A 21,642-nucleotide genomic window follows, 5' to 3' on the forward strand; every position below is an offset into this window, starting at 1 on the left:
CTGATAACAGAAAACTTAACAAATTGTCCCTCTGAATGGGAAATGGGCCCAATCAGAGGACCGAGGCTCGCACACCGTTACATGTTTTCCCAGTTACGTCTCAATTCCAACTGTCGACTTTTCACTGACGATTATTCCCCCCTCCACGAGCGTTGAGCATAACTTCCAGTGGAAAAGCCAAAGCTGCAAAAAGGTCAATGGTCGTACAATTCCAAATACAGTAGCTTTTTCGACAAGAATTGAAACTGCATTTGAAAAATGCACGAAAATTGCTTTAATTTCGACAACTAAGCAACAAGTTAGCAAATTCAACAAGACAGAGTTAATTCTCACACTAAAAACGCAGGGTTCAACAAACAGTAAAATCAAAGTTCATTTCAGTTCAAAACCTGAAAAATAATATAAGAGATACACAAAAACAACTACAATAATACCCACTCAATATTCACACTATTACAGCTACAATACCACAGAACCTTTACCTTTACCACAGAACGTTAGTCAAAACAAAACTATGATCGAGTGCCAGGCTATTATTTATCGCAACTCAAAGTACGTGACATTTTCTCTAAACACTGAAGAGTAATTCTCAAGGCATGATTTAATAATATGAAAATTCAACTGGAACAACTATCTTAGCATTGGACTGCTACTGCTTGACTTCTAATTATCAACATTATTGAATTTACCAATACATTAACACATTAATAGACTACTATTACACTATTACTGATTCTCAAGTTCACTGACATTTTCAACCTTACTGGAGCCTCACATAATTATTTCTTAACAATAAACTTCATATCCAACTAGATTCAATTACTCTACTAAATCTCAAAACATCTCAACTTATTCACATGGAAAACATTTTTGCAATTTTACTATTCATCATTAAAAAATTTATCATTTCATTAAAGATTTTCCTATTTTTTTTTTATTTATTAATTCTTTTGACTACTTATCTCTAAAGGGTCCTACTACTGTTAATTACCTCAATTTAATTTTCCCAACAAAAATTCTATTTCCTTTTGACACGAATTTTCCTACATATTTCTACTTTCATATCCCCAATTAACTTTTTAATCAACCTTTCAACTCTCAACTACAGAATAATTTAAACTCATGCTTAACTCAAGAGATTTTCCCTTTTCATTTCAAATTCAACTAGAAGATTTCACTGTTAATTTTATTTTAATTTAACCCGTTAAGTACTGTTCCAATATTTATTTCTACTTTCACTGATAACCATTTTAACATTTCCTAGGTACTCGAAAAAGTTTCTCTGTTATTTTATTTGTATACCTTAACTAATCACTTCAAATATTCGTTGTCTAAAACCTTCAATTTTCGTTACCATACCAAATTTCTAAGCAACTTTAACTCAATAATAACCCTTTTTTTACCAATTATTACTTGTGTTTTTGCGGCTGACTTTCCTACCCAACATTAACGAACCTTTTGACTGGGCTTCCCTAAACTGCATTACGCTGATTGTTTTCCTTACAATCACTACGAAGACTCACTAAATATTCTAGATTTCGGTTACGTTATATACTGACGAGCCCCATAACTCTCGAATGAACCAGACCGCTTACTAGATACAAAAAAATCTTAGCTCACACCATCTTCGGTGCCTTTCGCTAAAATTATACAATTCCACCGTACAAATTTGCAAGGTTAGTCACAGCTAGATTCCTTGATTTGTTACATGGACAACTTTCGGGCAGTGCTCCGTTTTCTCTGGACACGGACCTACACTCGCGCCGATTACCTAAATTCAACAACAACAACACACATAGGCAGGACATCCCCGTGTCCTCCTCTAAATCTTGAGTCTCAACTAAACAAAAAAAATTCCACAGCCTACAGGAAACGTCACCAACACAACGGATCTTTACACTATCACTACGCATGCCTACCGCAAAAATCACACCCTAAAAAAAAAATATTTCCAATAATAAAACTGATTCACCTTTTCGAGAATAAACATTACTGATAAAGGGACTTAACAACCTCATCTCAATCAACTTATTTTTATACAAATTCCCAAGGATTGATCATCGTTTCAACTTTAATCTACAATACCCAATTATTTAGTTTAAACATCTCACGGCCAAAACTACTCATCAACTTTTCAAAACTACATAGCAACAATAACTAATAAAACAGTTTCCTATTTATTCTCTGATTACCTTCGATCTACCTAAACTTATCAAAAAAATTCCTATTTTCCTCAAACATTCTCCCATAATAACTTCCGAATTTTCCTAATTTACTTGGGTTGACCTTTAAAATCTCAATATTCCCTTTCACTACTACTATAATGATTTTCAACTACCAGACGTGAGACCAGAATACGTACGTTGACATTACAATAATTTCTATCGTCATTCACGGAATTACAGAATACAAAAAATTTATTCAGTACTAGAATCAGTTATTTTCACCTATGCTAGTTTCTTCTACTAATTTTATTCTACCGTTAAACATTTAATTTGTCAATCAATTTCAATATAAAGTTTTAGAATACTTTCAACTTAAGCATCAATGATACTTGACTTTATCTTTAAGCACTTCAAAAGATTATCATTTTAATGGTTTAACATAACTGAATAACTTTCCTGTTTCATTTACAATTATTTAAACTTCAGAAAAATTGGAGTAGCAACAATAAATTATTCATTCAACTCCAAACCCAAAATATTGACAGTTAACACGTTCACAGAATGAATTATTAAGTATAGACTCAGAAAAATTGATCTAGTGTTATAGAGTAAGTTATGAAAAATTTAATTTTTATTAGAAAATTTGAATTCCAGAGATTTAAATATCTCTAGACAGCAGAGTCGGCGCAGTTGTGTGCCTGCACTTTTTAAAAGATAATAGATAAGATAATTTTGAATAAAATTTAGAATTTAGAAATAGGCCGACACATCTAGAAAATACCTGAGTCTATACCTAATTCATGCAGGTGAACGGGCTAGAGTCAAGAAAACTTCAATTAATCTTGCCATGCCTGATTTAATAGGTTTATACTATAGAAAAACACTACAATTTGAAATAATTGAAAAATACAAACAGCTTCAATAAACATTGGCAACTAAAATCGAACAACAGAAACAACAATTTCATGTTACTTTGTTGACATTCTTCATCTGATTCGGGGGCGCATTACTATCCCCGTTTAGATAGCAATACGTCACAAAACCAAACAATATCAGTCATCAAATAACAAATAATTAACTTCAACATAAAATTACTCAAGAAAGAAAAGCCCGTTGAACCCAAGTTTCGTCGATAGTAACCCATATAACCCATTTCATAATAATTTGAATCCCCACTTTTGATTGACATTCTCGAATGAACCTTTGTTTCACTACACTGCACTTTCGTTGGTCTGTACGTTGCTTTATCATCGGGGTTAGAGTACCTTGTTTTTGGCGGTGAGCTTTTACCGGTTGAATTTGGCTTGACGGCGACGTCCTCTTACGTCCCTAGACCTGTCGTCTGAACGGGTGTCTTGAAGCGGTGTTACATAAAGTTGCGGAACCAAAGGGGTGGTAGTACAAGAAGTTGGTTTGGGGACACACATGAACCGCTGTAAATAAATGTATTACAGCATTAATTTCTAACTCTTCCTACAATTCATCAAAAGCTAAAACAGGAGTTATCTATTGATTACAATTAATTAAATTCTCTCATTCTTTGAATCCTCATTTTATATAGATTTTTATCTTTAAACTACTGATTCTTTTTATCAGAATTAATGGATCTTTCTTCACAAATAATTCAATTGAAATGATGCTAACTTATATGATATTTTTCGTTTGGTTTGCGAAATCAAATATAATTTTCATATAGTAGCTCGGCTAGTATTGTTGGAAACTTGTGCGCCAGCCAACATTTATTTTATTTATTATTTATGAGCTATAGGACGCAATCCAAGTGTAAATAACGGGCATTCGCCCAAAACTGCTCAGAACCTTAATTAAAAATGAACATTCCAGAGTTATGATTTGATTTACCTACAAATACAAGTCCAAAAACTAGTATCAACTGAAATTATGAATTTATCACCTAATAAAACAAGACACTTTATAACACAATAAAAGAAAAAAATATTGAAAATTTCACTTTAAGGAAAGATAATGTTTGCTTATAAGATTCATCTTGTGGATAGTTTTTACCTTTAATTAAATAAAATTAGTAGACACATAGAAAATAATTTAAATTGTATTAAAATTTGAACATTCATTAATATTAATTTCCTGGAGAAGAAAAACTTTCTTCTTCATCTATTAAGATTTCTATCATAAAAAATTACTAAATCATTCAAAAGCCTTAATGACATAAGAAAACAGAGTCTGAAAAATATAAATTAAAAAATGTCATAAACTCAATATGAACAATTCTTAAAAGTTTCATTCCAATTTAAAGGTTATCTTCCTGACTTTCAGCAATACTCTACGATAATATATCTCCAGAAACAATAACTCAAATGTCACGTAACTGAAAACTTTCTATACTTCTGTAGAAAAAAATTTATAATTATCTTCCATCACTAATAAAATCAAAAGGATTATTCTCAATCAATATTATAACTTGAAAAATAACAGGCTTAATTAATTCAATACTCTTATGGAAGTTTCAATCAATTAAATTCCCTAAATTATATTTTAACCTTATTTTACGTACCTTAGCGGTTATTTGAAGAAACAATTATTCGTACATGATGAAGAAACACAATTAACCTTTCAGGACATGGCACTACTAGTAAATTTAAACATTAATAAAAAATAAAACTAGCTCCTACATTAACTACTGAAATAAACTTATAAACCTGCCCAAAAAGGGGGAAACATAGTGACTACATCTTTACTCTCGTAGTGCTCCTAGCAAAGTGTCCTCCGGAACGTAATCTGGTCTCTCGACTGGGAATCCCCACTACTGTATTTAGAAACAGGTCTCCTATTGGGCGAATGGAATCAATTTGACCAATCGTCGCGTGGCTTCTACAGCCTTTGGACCAAATAGTAACTGCAAAATCGGTAGTTTGTTATAATTTCAATGCTTGCTGTTTTCCAACTTATCGCACTTTATGTCGCGACAAGAAGGCTAAGTTTTAGAGATAATTCCATAATCTACATTCCTCGACGACTCGGAGCCACAATTTTTAAATATCTATCCTGGGAAACTCGAAGTCATGGCCGTTCATAATAGAGAGAGAAAATAATTTATTTCGCTAACTCACTTACAATAATGGCTCTAGTCTATTGCGTATTAAATTTACTATTATAACTTGGGAAAAGGCCTGAATTAAAGAGAGTGCCCGGCACACTCTCTATTTTCTGTGAAGAATTAAAATTGCTCAAACTTCGTGATCTTATGATATTTGATGCGTGGAACATGAATCTGGAATCAGATTTGCAAAATTCCTTACCGTTCAGGAGATATGACCATTTTTTGAAAATATCAAAATTCAATGTTTGCAGCTTCATAATTCACCCTGTATATATTCCTCCATAGTTGATTGAGATTTATCATGCTATAAAATGAGACGTTTTACTACAATACAGGATGAGTCATTCACTAAACATAAAGCTTCATCTATGGTTTTAAATTTCAGCCAAATCTGAGATACTTTTTTTTACTGTTTCAAAACGCACGATAGTTAGTCCATGGTTACTCTCTATTTTTTGTGAAAAATAAAAATCGCTCAAACTTCGTGATCTTATGGTATTTGATGCGTGGAACACGAATCTGGAATCAGATTTGCAAAATTCCTTACCGTTCAGGAGATATGACCATTTTTTGAAAATATCCAAATTCAATGTTTGCAGCTTCATAACTCACCCTGTATAGTAGTAGCTGGGGATGCCAAATTTGGCTCAGACATTTCTCAGGTCAAGGTTTATCTATGGTGCAAATTTCAGCCAAATCTGAGATACTTTTTGTTTCAGTGTGATTCACGATGACATGGTTACTCTCAATAATTTTTTGTGAAAAATAAAAATCGCTCAAACTTAATGATCTTATGGTCTTTGATCCGTGGAACACGAATCTGGAATCATATTTGCAAAATTCCTCACCGTTCATTTGATATTGCCGTTTGAAAATTTGCTCGCCATAGGAACATATTATTGACCTAACAAGTGTCGTGCTATAATATGAGACGTTTCGCTTTGTAAATCGCTATGGAGGTATTTTTAACCCTACACCACACCTGACATCATTTCTGTAACCGGTGACATATTTGTCTCTATTTAGTTTAATCTTCCAAAATATGAAATATATAAGAATACATGTGGTTCGATAGTCATTCTTGCAGACTATACCACCGCTGGCCACCAATGTAAACGGAGGGGGGTTGTTTCTTCTCTTCTATAATATTTACCAAAATTATGCTATCAAATCTCTATTTGAATCCTTGATTGGTGGGAGCTTTTAGTGGATTCGTTCATTCAAAAGTACAGATTATCATCATTGTCACATATTCTAGCAACCATAGTAACTACTAGCCAGGAACTTTAATGAAAAATACTTTTTAAAATTCAACCTCAGGTTTATTGAACTCTAAATAGGTAGAACGAATTAATAAAAGTCAGGTAACATGTCAAATTTTCAAACAGAACAGAGTTATTCAGCAATCGATTCAGGTCAAGAAGACATACTCAATTTTTAATCTATACATCTATAGGAACCTGCTAACTTGCTGCATTTAAATTCGGGCCTCGGTCATTCTATGTTGCTAAATTTTGAGCTACAATACGAAGACAACAAAAGTTTGGCACTCACCATTTTTACAATTTAAATTTCGACTCTTCAGAAACATACACATACGATTTAAGAAAACTCACTATGCTGGAACTCATACGCACAAATAATTTCCTGGTTCTACTCTCACTAACAATATTCAATTTTGGTTTCTATTTAACTACATAAAAATTACTGATAACAGAAAACTTAACAAATTGTCCCTCTGAATGGGAAATGGGCCCAATCAGAGGACCGAGGCTCGCACACCGTTACATGTTTTCCCAGTTACGTCTCAATTCCAACTGTCGACTTTTCACTGACGATTATTCCCCCCTCCACGAGCGTTGAGCATAACTTCCAGTGGAAAAGCCAAAGCTGCAAAAAGGTCAATGGTCGTACAATTCCCAAATACAGTAGCTTTTTCGACAAGAAATTGAAACTGCATTTGAAAAATGCACGAAAATTGCTTTAATTTCGACAACTAAGCAACAAGTTAGCAAATTCAAACAAGACAGAGTTAATTCTCACACTAAAAACGCAGGGTTCAACAAACAGTAAAATCAAAGTTCATTTCAGTTCAAAAACCTGAAAAATAATATAAGAGATACACAAAAACAACTACAATAATACCCACTCAATATTCACACTATTACAGCTACAATACCACAGAACCTTTACCTTTACCACAGAACGTTAGTCAAAACAAAACTATGATCGAGTGCCAGGCTATTATTTATCGCAAACTCAAAGTACGTGACATTTTCTCTAAACACTGGAAGAGTAATTCTCAAGGCATGATTTAATAATATGAAAATTCAACTGGAACAACTATCTTAGCATTGGACTGCTACTGCTTGACTTCTAATTATCAACATTATTGAAATTTACCAATACATTAACACATTAATAGACTACTATTACACTATTACTGATTCTCAAGTTCACTGACATTTTCAACCTTACTGGAGCCTCACATAATTATTTCTTAACAATAAACTTCATATCCAACTAGATTCAATTACTCTACTAAATCTCAAAACATCTCAACTTATTCACATGGAAAACATTTTTGCAATTTTACTATTCATCATTAAAAAATTTATCATTTCATTAAAGATTTCCTATTTTTTTTTTATTTATTAATTCTTTTTGACTACTTATCTCTAAAGGGTCCTACTACTGTTAATTACCTCAATTTAATTTTCCCAACAAAAATTCTATTTCCTTTTTGACACGAATTTTCCTACATATTTCTACTTTCATATCCCCAATTAACTTTTTAATCAACCTTTCAACTCTCAACTACAGAATAATTTAAACTCATGCTTAACTCAAGAGATTTTCCCTTTTCATTTCAAATTCAACTAGAAGAATTTCACTGTTAATTTTATTTTAATTTAACCCGTTAAGTACTGTTCCAATATTTATTTCTACTTTCACTGATAACCATTTTAACATTACCTAGGTACTCGAAAAAGTTTCTCTGTTATTTTATTTGTATACCTTAACTAATCACTTAAATATTCGTTGTCTAAAACCTTCAATTTTCGTTACCATACCAAATTTCTAAGCAACTTTAAACTCAATAATAACCCTTTTTTTTACCAATTATTACTTGTGTTTTTGCGGCTGACTTTCCTACCCAACATTAACGAACCTTTTGACTGGGCTTCCCTAAACTGCATTACGCTGATTGTTTTCCTTACAATCACTACGAAGACTCACTAAATATTCTAGATTTCGGTTTACGTTATTATACTGACGAGCCCCATAACTCTCGAATGAACCAGACCGCTTACTAGATACAAAAAAATCTTAGCTCACACCATCTTCGGTGCCTTTCGCTAAAATTATACAATTCCACCGTACAAATTTGCAAGGTTAGTCACAGCTAGATTCCTTGATTTGTTACATGGACAACTTTCGGGCAGTGCTCCGTTTTCTCTGGACACGGACCTACACTCGCGCCGATTACCTAAATTCAACAACAACAACACACATAGGCAGGACATCCCCGTGTCCTCCTCTAAATCTTGAGTCTCAACTAAACAAAAAAAATTCCCACAGCCTACAGGAAACGTCACCAACACAACGGATCTTTACACTATCACTACGCATGCCTACCGCAAAAATCACACCCTAAAAAAAAATATTTCCAATAATAAAACTGATTCACCTTTTCGAGAATAAACATTACTGATAAAGGGACTTAACAACCTCATCTCAATCAACTTATTTTTATACAAATTCCCAAGGATTTGATCATCGTTTCAACTTTAATCTACAATACCCAATTATTTAGTTTAAACATCTCACGGCCAAAACTACTCATCAACTTTTCAAAACTACATAGCAACAATAACTAATAAAACAGTTTCCTATTTATTCTCTGATTACCTTCGATCTACCTAAACTTATCAAAAAAATTTCCTATTTTCCTCAAACATTCTCCCATAATAACTTCCGAATTTTCCTAATTTACTTGGGTTGACCTTTAAAATCTCAATATTCCCTTTCACTACTACTATAATGATTTTCAACTACCAGACGTGAGACCAGAATACGTACGTTGACATTACAATAATTTCTATCATCATTCACGGAATTACAGAATACAAAAAATTTATTCAGTACTTAGAATCAGTTATTTTCACCTATGCTAGTTTCTTCTACTAATTTTTATTCTACCGTTAAACATTTAATTTGTCAATCAATTTCAATATAAAGTTTTAGAATACTTTCAACTTAAGCATCAATGATACTTGACTTTATCTTTAAGCACTTCAAAAGATTATCATTTTAATGGTTTAACATAACTGAATAACTTTCCTGTTTCATTTACAATTATTTAAACTTCAGAAAAATTGGAGTAGCAACAATAAATTATTCATTCAACTCCAAACCCAAAATATTGACAGTTAACACGTTCACAGAATGAATTATTAAGTATAGACTCAGAAAAATTGATCTAGTGCTATATTGTAAGCTATTGTATATAAATGTATAAGCCAGTATATATATTGTATATAATCTACATAAATAAAGTACTCAATCAATCAATTTATCTTTATTGATTCATACAACAAGTACATCGTCAAAAATGATAGGGAGAGAAAAAATAAGGTAACATTGTGCTATTCCTCTCCCAAATTTACATGAGGTTACAATCGGATAGTCCGAAATAGGTCAAGTCTTGTAGTTGTTCACTTCACAAAATTTTCATTTCCTTATTATTTTCACAAAGTAGATTTTTAAATTTAGATGCTTCAAAACTAAACATAGAAGAAAAATGTCACATTATTATCTTATCATAATTTCAATATCGGGGCACCGATCTTCGCTCGTTATTTTTATTCATTGATAAACATAACACAATTCTCTAAAATGATCGTGTTTATATTTCACAGCTGGCTATATTATGTCGTCTTATGAATTTCGGGGATGCGATATTTTGATATTCCACATACTCACTCACTAAACTCGCTCACTCAAAAGTGAGCTCTCACTTTTTCTACTATCCACAGACGACGAAAGTCTCAGCTGTTTCAGCCAGGGATGAATTATCCGTTTAATGTTGTTCAGCGAGTTTTCCCAAGGATGAGACCTAGCGCAATCGAATTTTTATATCATAAACCTACTATGTTCCAAATTTCGTGAAAATCGTTAGAACCGTTCTCGAGATCCGTTGAACATAAATAACCAGATATAAATATAAATAAGTAGTTATAAAAATACAGAAATTGGTCGTTTAATATAATAGGATTGTAATCTTCTATTTTTATTACTAATTTCAGTCAATTTTTATATTACAGATAGAAGAGCACCTCAAAGCAAGCACAGCTCCAAAACTTGATCTTCACATGGTTGAGAATAAATTCGGTGGAAAAATCTTCAAAGAAATCAACACTTATTCTACGAGAAAACAGGTTTTGCCCATTGTTGAGAGAGCTATTCTAAGCTACGATAGTGAGACAAGGACTGGAAGTTGATGATTATTAAATGACGGGAGATAATCTGAAGGTTTCTCATGAGAAATTTATTTTAACTGATTCAGGTTTATAGATTTTGTTATTGGTACCCAATGGTTCAGAACTGTAAGGCTCAACTCAGGTCGAGAAGAGACTCGAATCTAGTCGAGAGCATGTGTTTCCAAATGGTGACACTCAGACCAGTCGATTCTAGTCTCCGCGACGTCACCATTTCAAAACACATGCTCTCGACTAGTCGAGAGTTGAGTCTCTTCTCGACCTGAGTCACGTAAGTGTGAGTTGAACCTGAGTGTGAAACAATTCATCATTTTTTTGTTACTGACTATTGTCATAGCCACCTCTAATTCAAGGCCCCGGCCTACGATATTGCAACGTCGCAGCGTAGGCCTAGAATCTAATACATGATTGGTGAAAAAGATTTTTAAAAATACCAGCTGATCTTTTTCACCAATCATGCATTAGATTCTAGACCTACGCTGCGACGTTGCAATATCGCAGGCCGCAGCCTTGTATTAGAGGTGGCTATGGTATTGTGAATCAGTGTATTGTATATCCTTTTAGTGTGGTCCACGTTATAATGGCAGTGTTTGATAAGGAATGGTATTGCTATCCTTGTCTACCATTCAACAAAGCGGATAGCCCTATCTCTTTCTCGCTTTGCTTTGTTGCCAGATCGTTCAGATGTAGAATTAATAATTTAAAAAATATTTCATATTAATTATTGAAAGTTATAATTTCTTGCTTGATAAAATATAATTGATTATTTTTAACTAGAATGAACCGTTAATATTACATCAATAAACCTGTAACTGCTACCGTCTATAGAAGGCATTGACAAGACAGGACCGGCAACGTTGTTCTCCTATCTTTCTCCACTGCCATTATAACGTGGACCTCACTATAGTACAAGTATATTCTTGTGTTATGCCCGGTTGCACAACAGCCGGTTAAATTTTAACCGTGATTAGTTCCACGAGAACCAATCAGAGAAGCCGTCTTATCAAGAAGGCCTTCTCTGATTGGTTCTCGTGAAATTAATCACGGTTAAAAATTAACCGGCTGTTGTGCAACCGGCACTTAGTGTATCATAATTCAAGTTTATAGAATTTTGTATTATTTAGAGGAGAGTAATGTTGTAATCTATTGATCATTAAAAAATGAAACTCTTGTTGAATCTAATTGTGTTATTTGTATGCTTGATCATTGATTGTTTTGAAAAATCTATGTCATGTTAATATTTTTTATGAATAAATCTGAAATGAATAAGTGAATTCAATGGTTTTTTTTTCGGTAAAAATGAATAAACACAAGAACTTCCTTCATATACCATAGTTGAGTGAGATTTATTATGCTATAAAATGAGACGTTTTACTACAATACAGGATGAGTCATTCACTAAACTTAAAGCTTCATCTATGGTTTTAAATTTCAGCCAAATTTGAGATACTTTTTTTTACTGTTTCAAAACGCACGATAGTTAGTCCATGGTTACTCTCTATTTTTTGTGAAGAATTAAAATCGATCAAACTTCGTGATCTTATGGTATTTGATGCGTGGAACACGAATCTGGAATCAGATTTGCAAAATTCCTTACCGTTCAGGAGATATGACCATTTTTTGAAAATATCCAAATTCAATGTTTGCAGCTTCATAACTCACCCTGTATAGTAGCTGGGGATGCCAAATTTGGCTCAGACATTTCTCAGGTCAAGGTTTATCTATGGTGCAAATTTCAGCCAAATCTGAGATACTTTTTGTTTCAGTGTGATTCACGATGTAGTCCATGGTTACTCTAATTTTTTTGTGAACTTCACGCTTAAACTTCGTGATCTTATTGTATTTGATGCGTGAAACACGAATCTGGAATCAGATTTGCAAAATTCCTTACTTTTCAGGAGATAATATGACCATTTGAAAATTTTCAAATATGATGTTTGCAGCTTCATAACTCACTCTGTATAGTAGCAGGGGATGCCAAATTTGGCTCAGACATTTCTCAGGTCAAGGTTTATCTATGGTGCAAATTTCAGCCAAATCTGAGATACTTTTTGTTCCAGTGTGATTCACGATGGGTAGTCAGTCCATGGTTACTCTCATTTTTTGTGAAAAATAGAAATTGTTCAAACTTCGTGATCTTATGGTATTTGATGCGTGGAACACGAATCTGGAATCAGATTTGTAAAATTCTTCACCGTTCATTAGATATTGCCGTTTGAAAATTTGCTCGCCAATAGGAACATATTGACCAACAAGTGTCGTGCTATAATATGAGACGTTTCGCTATGTAAATCGCTATGGAGGTATTTTCAACCCTACACCACACCTGACATCATTTCTGTAACCGGTGACATATTTGTCTCTATTTAGTTTAATCTTCCAAAATATGAAATATATAAGAATACATGTGGTTCGATAGTCATTCTTGCAGACTATACCACCGCTGGCCACCAATGTAAACGGAGGGGGGTTGTTTCTTCTCTTCTATAATATTTACCAAAATTATGCTATCAAATCTCTATTTGAATCCTTGATTGGTTGGGAGCTTTTAGTGGATTCGTTCATTCAAAAGCACAGATTATCATCATTGTCACATATTCTAGCAACCATAGTAACTACTAGCCAGGAACTTTAATGAAAAATACTTTTTAAAATTCAACCTCAGGTTTATTGAACTCTAAATAGGTAGAACGAATTAATAAAAGTCAGGTAACATGTCAAATTTTCAAACAGAACAGAGTTATTCAGCAATCGATTCAGGTCAAGAAGACATACTCAATTTTTTAATCTATACATTTTGGGAACCTGCTAACTTGCTGCATTTAAATTCGGGCCTCGGTCATTCTATGTTGCTAAATTTTGAGCTACAATACGAAGACAACAAAAGTTTGGCACTCACCATTTTTACAATTTAAATTTCGACTCTTCAGAAACACACACATACGATTTAAGAAAACTCACTATGCTGGAACTCATACGCACAAATAATTTCCTGGTTCTACTCTCACTAACAATATTAAATTTTGGTTTCTATTTAACTACATAAAAATTACTGATAACAGAAAACTTAACAAATTGTTCCTCTGAATGGGAAATGGGCCCAATCAGAGGACCGAGGCTCGCACACCGTTACATGTTTTCCCAGTTACGTCTCAATTCCAACAGTCGACTTTTCACTGAAAATTATTCCCCCTCCACGAGCGTTGAGCATAACTTCCAGTGGAAAAGCCAAAGCTGCAAAAAGGTCAATGGTCGTACAATTCCCAAATACAGTAGCTTTTTCGACAAGAAATTGAAACTGCATTTGAAAAATGCACGAAAATTGCTTTAATTTCGACAACTAAGCAACAGTTAGCAAATTCAAACAAGACAGAGTTAATTCTCACACTAAAAACGCAGGGTTCAACAAACAGTAAAATCAAAGTTCATTTCAGTTCAAAAACCTGAAAAATAATATAAGATACACAAAAACAACTACAATAATACCCACTCAATATTCACACTATTACAGCTACAATACAGGGTGATTTATCCACTAAAACTTACATCCAATCTCGCTACAATTTTCGTATTACTTCTGAACAGAACCAAATTTCGCAAATCAGTGTCAGATTCATGGTTCCTGCAATTAATAGAATCCATGCACATGAAAACTAAATAAATACACCAAATAACATGACAACAATTTTTATTATAACTCATATTTACAGTATTGAATCACTGCATTTAGATCTTCCAATAATATAAATTCTGATGGATAAATCCAAATGAAGTACAGTACTTAAATGGTCCAACTTGAATTTCTACATTAGCCTATACAGTTCCTATCCAATAAAATAGGCTAAGGCCCGGTTACACAAAAGCCGGTTAAATTTTAACCGTGATTAATTTCACGTGAACCAATCAGAGAAGGCCTTTTTGATAAGACGGCTTCTCTGATTGATTCTCGTGGAATTAATCACGATTAAAATTTATCCGGCTTTTGTGCAACCGGCACTAATTATTATTGTTTATTAGAATCTAACAGGAAAAATGTATGCTTTTTTCACATCATAACATCTGGATATATCAACATAATAAATAATTGAAACCTGAATAAATTACTAAGATACATTAGTTAATTCATCATAAAATACTACATAAAAATAGTTATCACATAGATCTTTTCCGTATACAACTTAATATACAAATGCTGGAGCAAATTATTAGTAAATCTAAAGCTTGCTGTACAGATGGTGTGTCGGAATAAAGCTGATGAAATGTTATGACAGTCATAATTAAATTATTTGCCAAAATTATGCATACATTTATATTTATTTATTCAACATCAATATCATTTATTTATTCTACCACTCAACAACCTTGTATTGCTTAGAACAGAAAAACAATAGAGTTGTTTGCTTAGACTAGTAGAACAATGGAGTGCTCACAATAATAACCTGCACCATGGAGAAAAGAGAGCATAAGTAGATATCCCATGGTATAGGTCGTTTATGTTCCGGAATTTTAAGCTGATTTTTGTCAACTTAAGCCAATTAATGTCGACTACTGTCTAATATTACTGTTTCGTTGGGGTGAGAGTGAAAGAACGGCACAGTATGAGAGACTACCAGCGTCACATAGCTTCACCAAAAACAACTACTAGGACTATTTTTATTTATTTGTTGATATAATTACAAATCATATGAATATGATCGGGATAGAACAACAGGCATAGCTCAAAACTATTCTGTTCCCAAATTTTGATAAATGATAAAATGTCCGAAAAAATAGGTTATGTTCTTAATGAGAAAGTAACCTGCTTAAGTTCAAAGTTCTGTCCAAAAATATATATGAGCTAGAAATTTTGAATTTAGAATGATTAAAATACCAAATTATAGTCAAATATTGCACTTAATATCACCACACTTTGAATAAATTGAGTTATTCCAGAGAATTTCGAAGCCAAAAATATACACACAACTTTCCACTAGGCACAGCTGTTACAATAATCTGTCTTAATAATAAAAGACTAACGGCTTCAGTTAACAGTAAAATCTGGAACATAAACGCCCTATACCATGGGATATCTTCTTATGCTATCTTTTCTCTGTGCCAGAACACTGTACAGAGTCACTAGCATAGATCAGTAGACCAATAGAGAGGCTTAAACCTCAGAGGGGTAGTGCAGTAGAGTGGCTAGTTGGTCTGATCCTCAGCTAAAAGAGCACTCAATTCTTCGGCAGTGGAACAGATAGATTCATTATTTCACTGCTAATTCCTGAACTCTGTACAGAGTCACTTGTTGTGTTGCTTAGAGCAGTAGACCAATAGAGAAGCTTAGACCTTAGACGGGTAGTGCAGTAGAGTGGCTAGTTGACCTGATCCTCAGCTAGGAGAGCAGTCAATTCTTCGGCATAGATTCACTATTTCACTGCTAAGTCCTGAACTCTGTACAGAGTCACTTGCTGTATTGCTTAGAGCAGTAGACCAATAGAGAGGCTTAGACCTTAGACGGGTAGTGCAGTAGAGTGGCTAGTTGTACTGATCCTCAGCTAGAAGAGCAGTCAATTCTTCAGCATAGATTCACTATTTCACTGCTAATTCCTGAACTCTGTACAGAGTCACTTGCTGTATTGCTTAGAGCAGTAGACCAATAGAGAGGCTTAGACCTTAGACGGGTAGTGCAGTAGAGTGGCTAGTTGTACTGATCCTCAGCTAGAAGAGCAGTCAATTGTTCGGCAGTGGTAACAGGTAGAGAGCAGGTTCTTTTTCGACACACATACGCTGTAGCCTTGTCGTTTATTGGCTTCATACGACGTATCACCTACAACAAGAAGAAAATAGTAACTAAGTTAGTATTCCTCAATGATATTAACCTTCCGACAGATAGTTGATAGTTGAATCTAATTTTAATTCATAAATTGCATTAGAACAATAATAGGATTCAAACCTCTTAACCTTCCGGCAGTAAGGTAGTAAAAAGTACAAGTGTCAGTTTTTTTGCTGCACAAAACTATTGAATGGGGTGGTGTCGGTGAATGCATTCCAAAACTTTCCCCCATCACTCCACTGAGTTGCAGTATCAACCGAGCAATGGTTCAGTCTTTAGGTGCCATTTAGTCGCCACAGTGCATAAGATAGGGAAAGACTGTATACGGGGACTGTAAACGAACCAATAGCACAGAATTGATGGCTTTGCTTGGTGTACCTTATTGAGCTATGAAATCGTAATCATCCAGGCGTAAAATGATCCAAGAAGATGGAAATAGTTATTTGTGCAACTAGTGCGCAAAGTGACAGTTTGTTGCACCGAAAGAAACGTTTATGCACGAGCCGTGGGCGAGTGCGGAATGATGGTTTCTTGAGTGCAGCAAACGAACTTTGCGCACGTGTTACACATTAAATTTTTCCTACAGTTACCATTGCATATGAAAAGTGGGTAATTATGGGTAAAATTCCCTGAAATCCATCAAATGTTTTTCTGTGTAATTTTATTATTAATAAAAACCTTAAATTATTTAAAATTGAATAATAATACTTGAATTATAATGATTAGTAATTCAATTGAAAATTTATGTGACTGCTTGAAGGAGGTTTATGTTATGTAAGCATTGAAATGACTATAATCAAGGCACATAATGGCAAGGCAACGCTGTTCTCCACTGCCATTATAACTTGGGCCTCACTATGAGTGCAGTTACCAACTTAATTTTGATTTTGCTGCACTGGTGCTCCATATAACCCACTAACTATTTTGCGTTGTCATGCTGCAAATCTGGAGTAAGCAAAGTAATCACTTTGCGCACTAGAGCGGAAAAGTGATTCTTTGCGTTCTGTAATCAGTGCAGGAATGGTCACTTTTCAAGGTAACTGTAGGAAAAAGTAATTATACAATTAATTAATATGTTTTGACAGTGAACAGAGTACATAACACTTGGATGTTGTACAAAATACAACACGCGACTGCTCGTGTGATTGAGAAGGGCGCGACTAATGGAAGGTTAACAATGTAGTGCATTACATCACGTCAAAATAATCTATCTAAAAGAAAGAATTTAATCTATAATATAACAAAGGTCGTTCATTTAGTGAGGAGATTACCAGAATTATTATTGAATCATCAAAAATAGACGCTCCCATATTAGCAAGGTCTGTAATTTCTATCTAATTTTTTATTATTTTTTTACAAAGAATATTTCTGCTTCTCTCTTCATTTGTGTATACGACGGTTATTTTTTCAGTGGGGAGATTATCTATACTATAATAGAGGGAAGAATCAGCTTATACATGTAGGGGATAGGAAATTCACGAATGACGCATCATCACGTCTCAACTACTCGACTGATTAACTTGAAATTTTGCACATAGATTCTTAATATTAGCCCAGTATGGTTCTAGGCCTATTTTCAATTCTTCAAGATATCATTACTTGAAGTTTCCAGTTTGTCAAGTTTTAATAGACCCTTGCGGAGCAAGGCTTTGCTAGTCTATACTATAATAAAGGGAAGAATCGGCTTGTAAATGTAGGGGATAGAAAATTCACGAATGACGCATCATCACGTCTCAACTACTCGACTGATTAACTTGAAATTTTGTAAATAGATTCTTAATTAAACGAGGATGATTATAGGCCTATTCTAAACTCTTCAAGATTTCAGTAGATAAAGTTTTCAGTTGGTCAAGTTTCGAATTGAACCCTTGCATTACCTACTAGTACAACTATAAAAGCAATATTTTCCAAGTATCGACCAGTTTAAAGCAGAAAATAACTCACATATTTAATAAATAAACACGAAGAAATCACTCATAATCTATAATATAATAAAATATATCTGTACCTGTGAATGCCTATAGATAACACTACTGGTGTCACCGTCGGCCAAGATTACAATTCCTCCCGCCAGATAGCGGCTATGTACAGCAGCCAATAGGCGTTGAGTATCAGCGTTATCACGGCTGCCTGTTATTATCACCTGCAAAAAAAAATTAAGAGAATTTACAGTCACTAGGATACAAATAAAGCTGAGTTCGTACACAAGAGTGACAGTGAACAGTGAGGATACTAGTAGTTCTGTGAACAGTAGACCTCGCGCAGTTATTAACCGCAGCCTCCTCTTATACTGTCCATCGGAGTAAATCCTGTCTGTATGTTGTGTCGGCGAGATATCGGTGTGAAAACGTCTATTGGTGTATCAAAAATGCTAACATCAGAAGCTAATCTCCTTCAAGACATACTGGCAACAGGTCAGCCGAAGTTCAAAGCAGAGCAAGTTCGAGAGACAATGTTATGTTTAGTTATCAATTGCATGCGTTATTGCACGCAATCAATAGTTCATTTAATAGTGCATACAAATTGAATTCAATGAGGCATGCAATTAATAGTCTACACAGCAGCAGATTTTTTACCAAGTTACATTGAGATATTGAATTGCATGCGTCATGGCATGCAATTTATAATCCACTCGACAGCTGATTTATGATGAATCCACTCGACAGCTGATTTTTACGGTAATATTGGCGTATGAAGGAGGCTCCTTTTTCCTTTTATATTATCCTTGAAATGCAAAATTTCCAAAAATCTTGTATATAGGTCGACGCGCAATTTAAAAAGGAACATACCTGTCAAATTTCATGAAAATCTATTACCGCGTTTCGCCGTAAATGCGCAACATATTATAAACATTAAAACATAAAGAGAAATGCCAAACCGTCGACTTGAATCTTGGACCTCACTTCGCTCGGTCAGTAATTCCCATAAGTTCCCTGTGTTTTTTCATTCTCGCTCGAGTGGAAATAGTCCCATTAGAGCTCGTGGAAATTATATTTTCGCCACACTGCACAGAAAGCAGCTGTTTTACAGTTCCTATGTAGATCTGAAAGACATTGTTTGCAGACGACTCTCATCTGACGTCAGAACAGGTTTCTTTCCGGCCTAGGCAGGAAAGAGTGCCCTTTCCGGCCGCTTTTTGAAAATGTGTTTGGACAACTGTGCCATATGGTGCATTGTGTTCAGGAGGGTGAGATCGGAAATTTCCACTCCAATTTGAGTACCCTACGACGTCTGGTTCTTGAGATATGAGACATCAAAGTTCCCCCCCCCCCTCATAAAACATTCTTATTCAATTCATTAGTCTTATATAGCTGATGCCAGAAAGTTAGGCGGCTTAGTGGGTCACATGGTGTTACCTACTCACAGCTGATGCAATGCATCTATCTATTGCCAAGCTAGATGACAACTCTACTTGACAACATCAGCTGTTGGAACGCACAAGAGACCCACGAAACCGCCTAACTTTTTGGCGTCAGCTATACCTGTAGTGTGGCGAAAAATATCGTACGCGACTCTCTCAGAAAGGTGTTTTCGCCACACTGCACAGAAAGCAGCTGTTTTCCAGTCCCTACGTAGATCTGAAAGACCTTGTTTGCAGACGACGTCAGAAAAGGGTTTCTTTTCCGGTCTAGGCCAGAAAGTTGTCTCTTTCCAGCCGCTTATGGCTGGGAACAACGCGCTAATTATTATTAATAAGTCATCCGCTAGATCGGGCGAGTGTCCACTTTCATAATAAGCTGAAGTCGCCATGATTTTAGTTCCAGTTTCGAATCAAACTAATTCGCTTCGCAACCAGTTTTATTCAATTATTTATTGTTGATTAGTGCATTCCGAATTTTCAAAATGCTTGAAGATGACTGGTATTCCAAGTGAAATTTTAGAAGAATCTGAAATCCTGACTGCAAATCTTCTACCACTAAAATCAAGAGATAGGTACGATAGCTTAACGAGTATTCTTTATTTTGTATTCTTTATTTATTTTGTCAGCAATACCTGTAGTGTGGCGAAAAATATCGTTCGCACCACGGGCAAAAATGTTTTTCCAGCTCTCAATCTTTTCTAGTCCTCGGCCTACGGCCTCGGACTTGAAAACCGATTTCGAGCTGGAAAAATCTCATTTTCTGCTCTAGGTGCGAAATATACTATTACGGTATTCGGATAGCATATTCCCGGGCTCGGCAAGCCTCGCCTGGGAAACTATCCTCATACCGTAAACACTAACTTTCTGTACTTGTAGCGTAATATACTATTTCACTGTCATGGTTGTGAGCTAATCCAGCTTAATAAATTTTCATAATTGACCGAGCGAAGTGTTGACTAAGATTCAAATCGACGGTTTGGCATTTCTCTTTATGTTTTAATGTTTATATGTTGCGCATTTACGGCGAAACGCGGTAATAGATTTTCATGAAATTTGACAGGTATGTTCCTTTTCGACGTATACATACGGTTTTTTGAAATTTTACTTTTTAAAGATACCTAATACAACAGGAAAGGGAGTCTCTTTTGAACGCCAATATTACCGTAGAAATCAGACTTTAGAATATTCATCATAAATCAGCAGTCTAGTTCAAAAACATCGAACATCTTGAAAATGTATCTTTCCATCAACGTTGTGGATAGTTGCAGCCAGACCTAAATAACAGCGCTCACACTCACATTCCGGGACGCCGGGACGACACGTCACGGTACGATAGTACAGGAAGCTCTATGTTAATTTTTTCTATACATTTTTAATCAATAAATTATTTATTATTTTTTGAGAAAACATAACAACAGGTCAATGTAACTTACTGAGCGCGAGGTCTACTGTTCACAAACTACTAGTAAATTATTGAGATTAAATATTCTATCAATTGATTATATTTATTCATTGTTGAAAAGGATGGTTTTCAGTAGTGGAGATAGAAAAGGATAGCGCTTGAGAGATGAGTGGAGCTAAAACTTGAGTTGGATTCTATCTGAGGCATATGCCTATTTATTTGATCTCGATAAAGCTGATAAAACGCTAAAAACGCAGATTTTGGGCGTATCTTTGGAAATTTTTCCAAATCCGTTCTTATTGCGCCTCTAAAGTGCCAACTGAAC

At 34.5% G+C, this 21,642-nt stretch overlaps 2 protein-coding genes across 4 annotated transcripts in view; one reads left to right on the forward strand and one right to left on the reverse strand.

The window, feature by feature from the left end:
• Nucleotides 1–11,669, forward strand: part of LOC111046890 (exopolyphosphatase PRUNE1) — a 34,123-nt gene extending 22,454 nt beyond the window's left edge. Inside the window, exon 6 of the mRNA XM_039434922.1 lies at nt 10,569–11,669. Coding sequence (XP_039290856.1) covers nt 10,569–10,745 — 177 coding nt within the window. The 3' untranslated portion in view covers nt 10,746–11,669. The remainder of the gene's footprint in view (nt 1–10,568) is intronic.
• A 2,744-nt stretch (nt 11,670–14,413) lies between these two features.
• The window catches only part of LOC111046881 (spermatogenesis-associated protein 20), a 48,038-nt gene continuing 40,809 nt past the window's right edge, over nt 14,414–21,642 (reverse strand). For 2 of the 3 annotated variants that reach the window (XM_039434924.1, XM_039434926.1), the window contains 2 exons: nt 18,563–18,697; nt 14,414–16,548 (listed from right to left, as the gene is read on the reverse strand). In XM_039434924.1, coding sequence (XP_039290858.1) covers nt 16,420–16,548; nt 18,563–18,697 — 264 coding nt within the window. In that variant the 3' untranslated portion in view covers nt 14,414–16,419. The remainder of the gene's footprint in view (nt 16,549–18,562; nt 18,698–21,642) is intronic. The other variant, XM_039434925.1, reaches the window with a different exon arrangement.

Source organism: Nilaparvata lugens, chromosome 8 (assembly GCF_014356525.2).
Source record: "Nilaparvata lugens isolate BPH chromosome 8, ASM1435652v1, whole genome shotgun sequence".
Taxonomy (NCBI): Eukaryota; Metazoa; Arthropoda; class Insecta; order Hemiptera; family Delphacidae; genus Nilaparvata; species Nilaparvata lugens.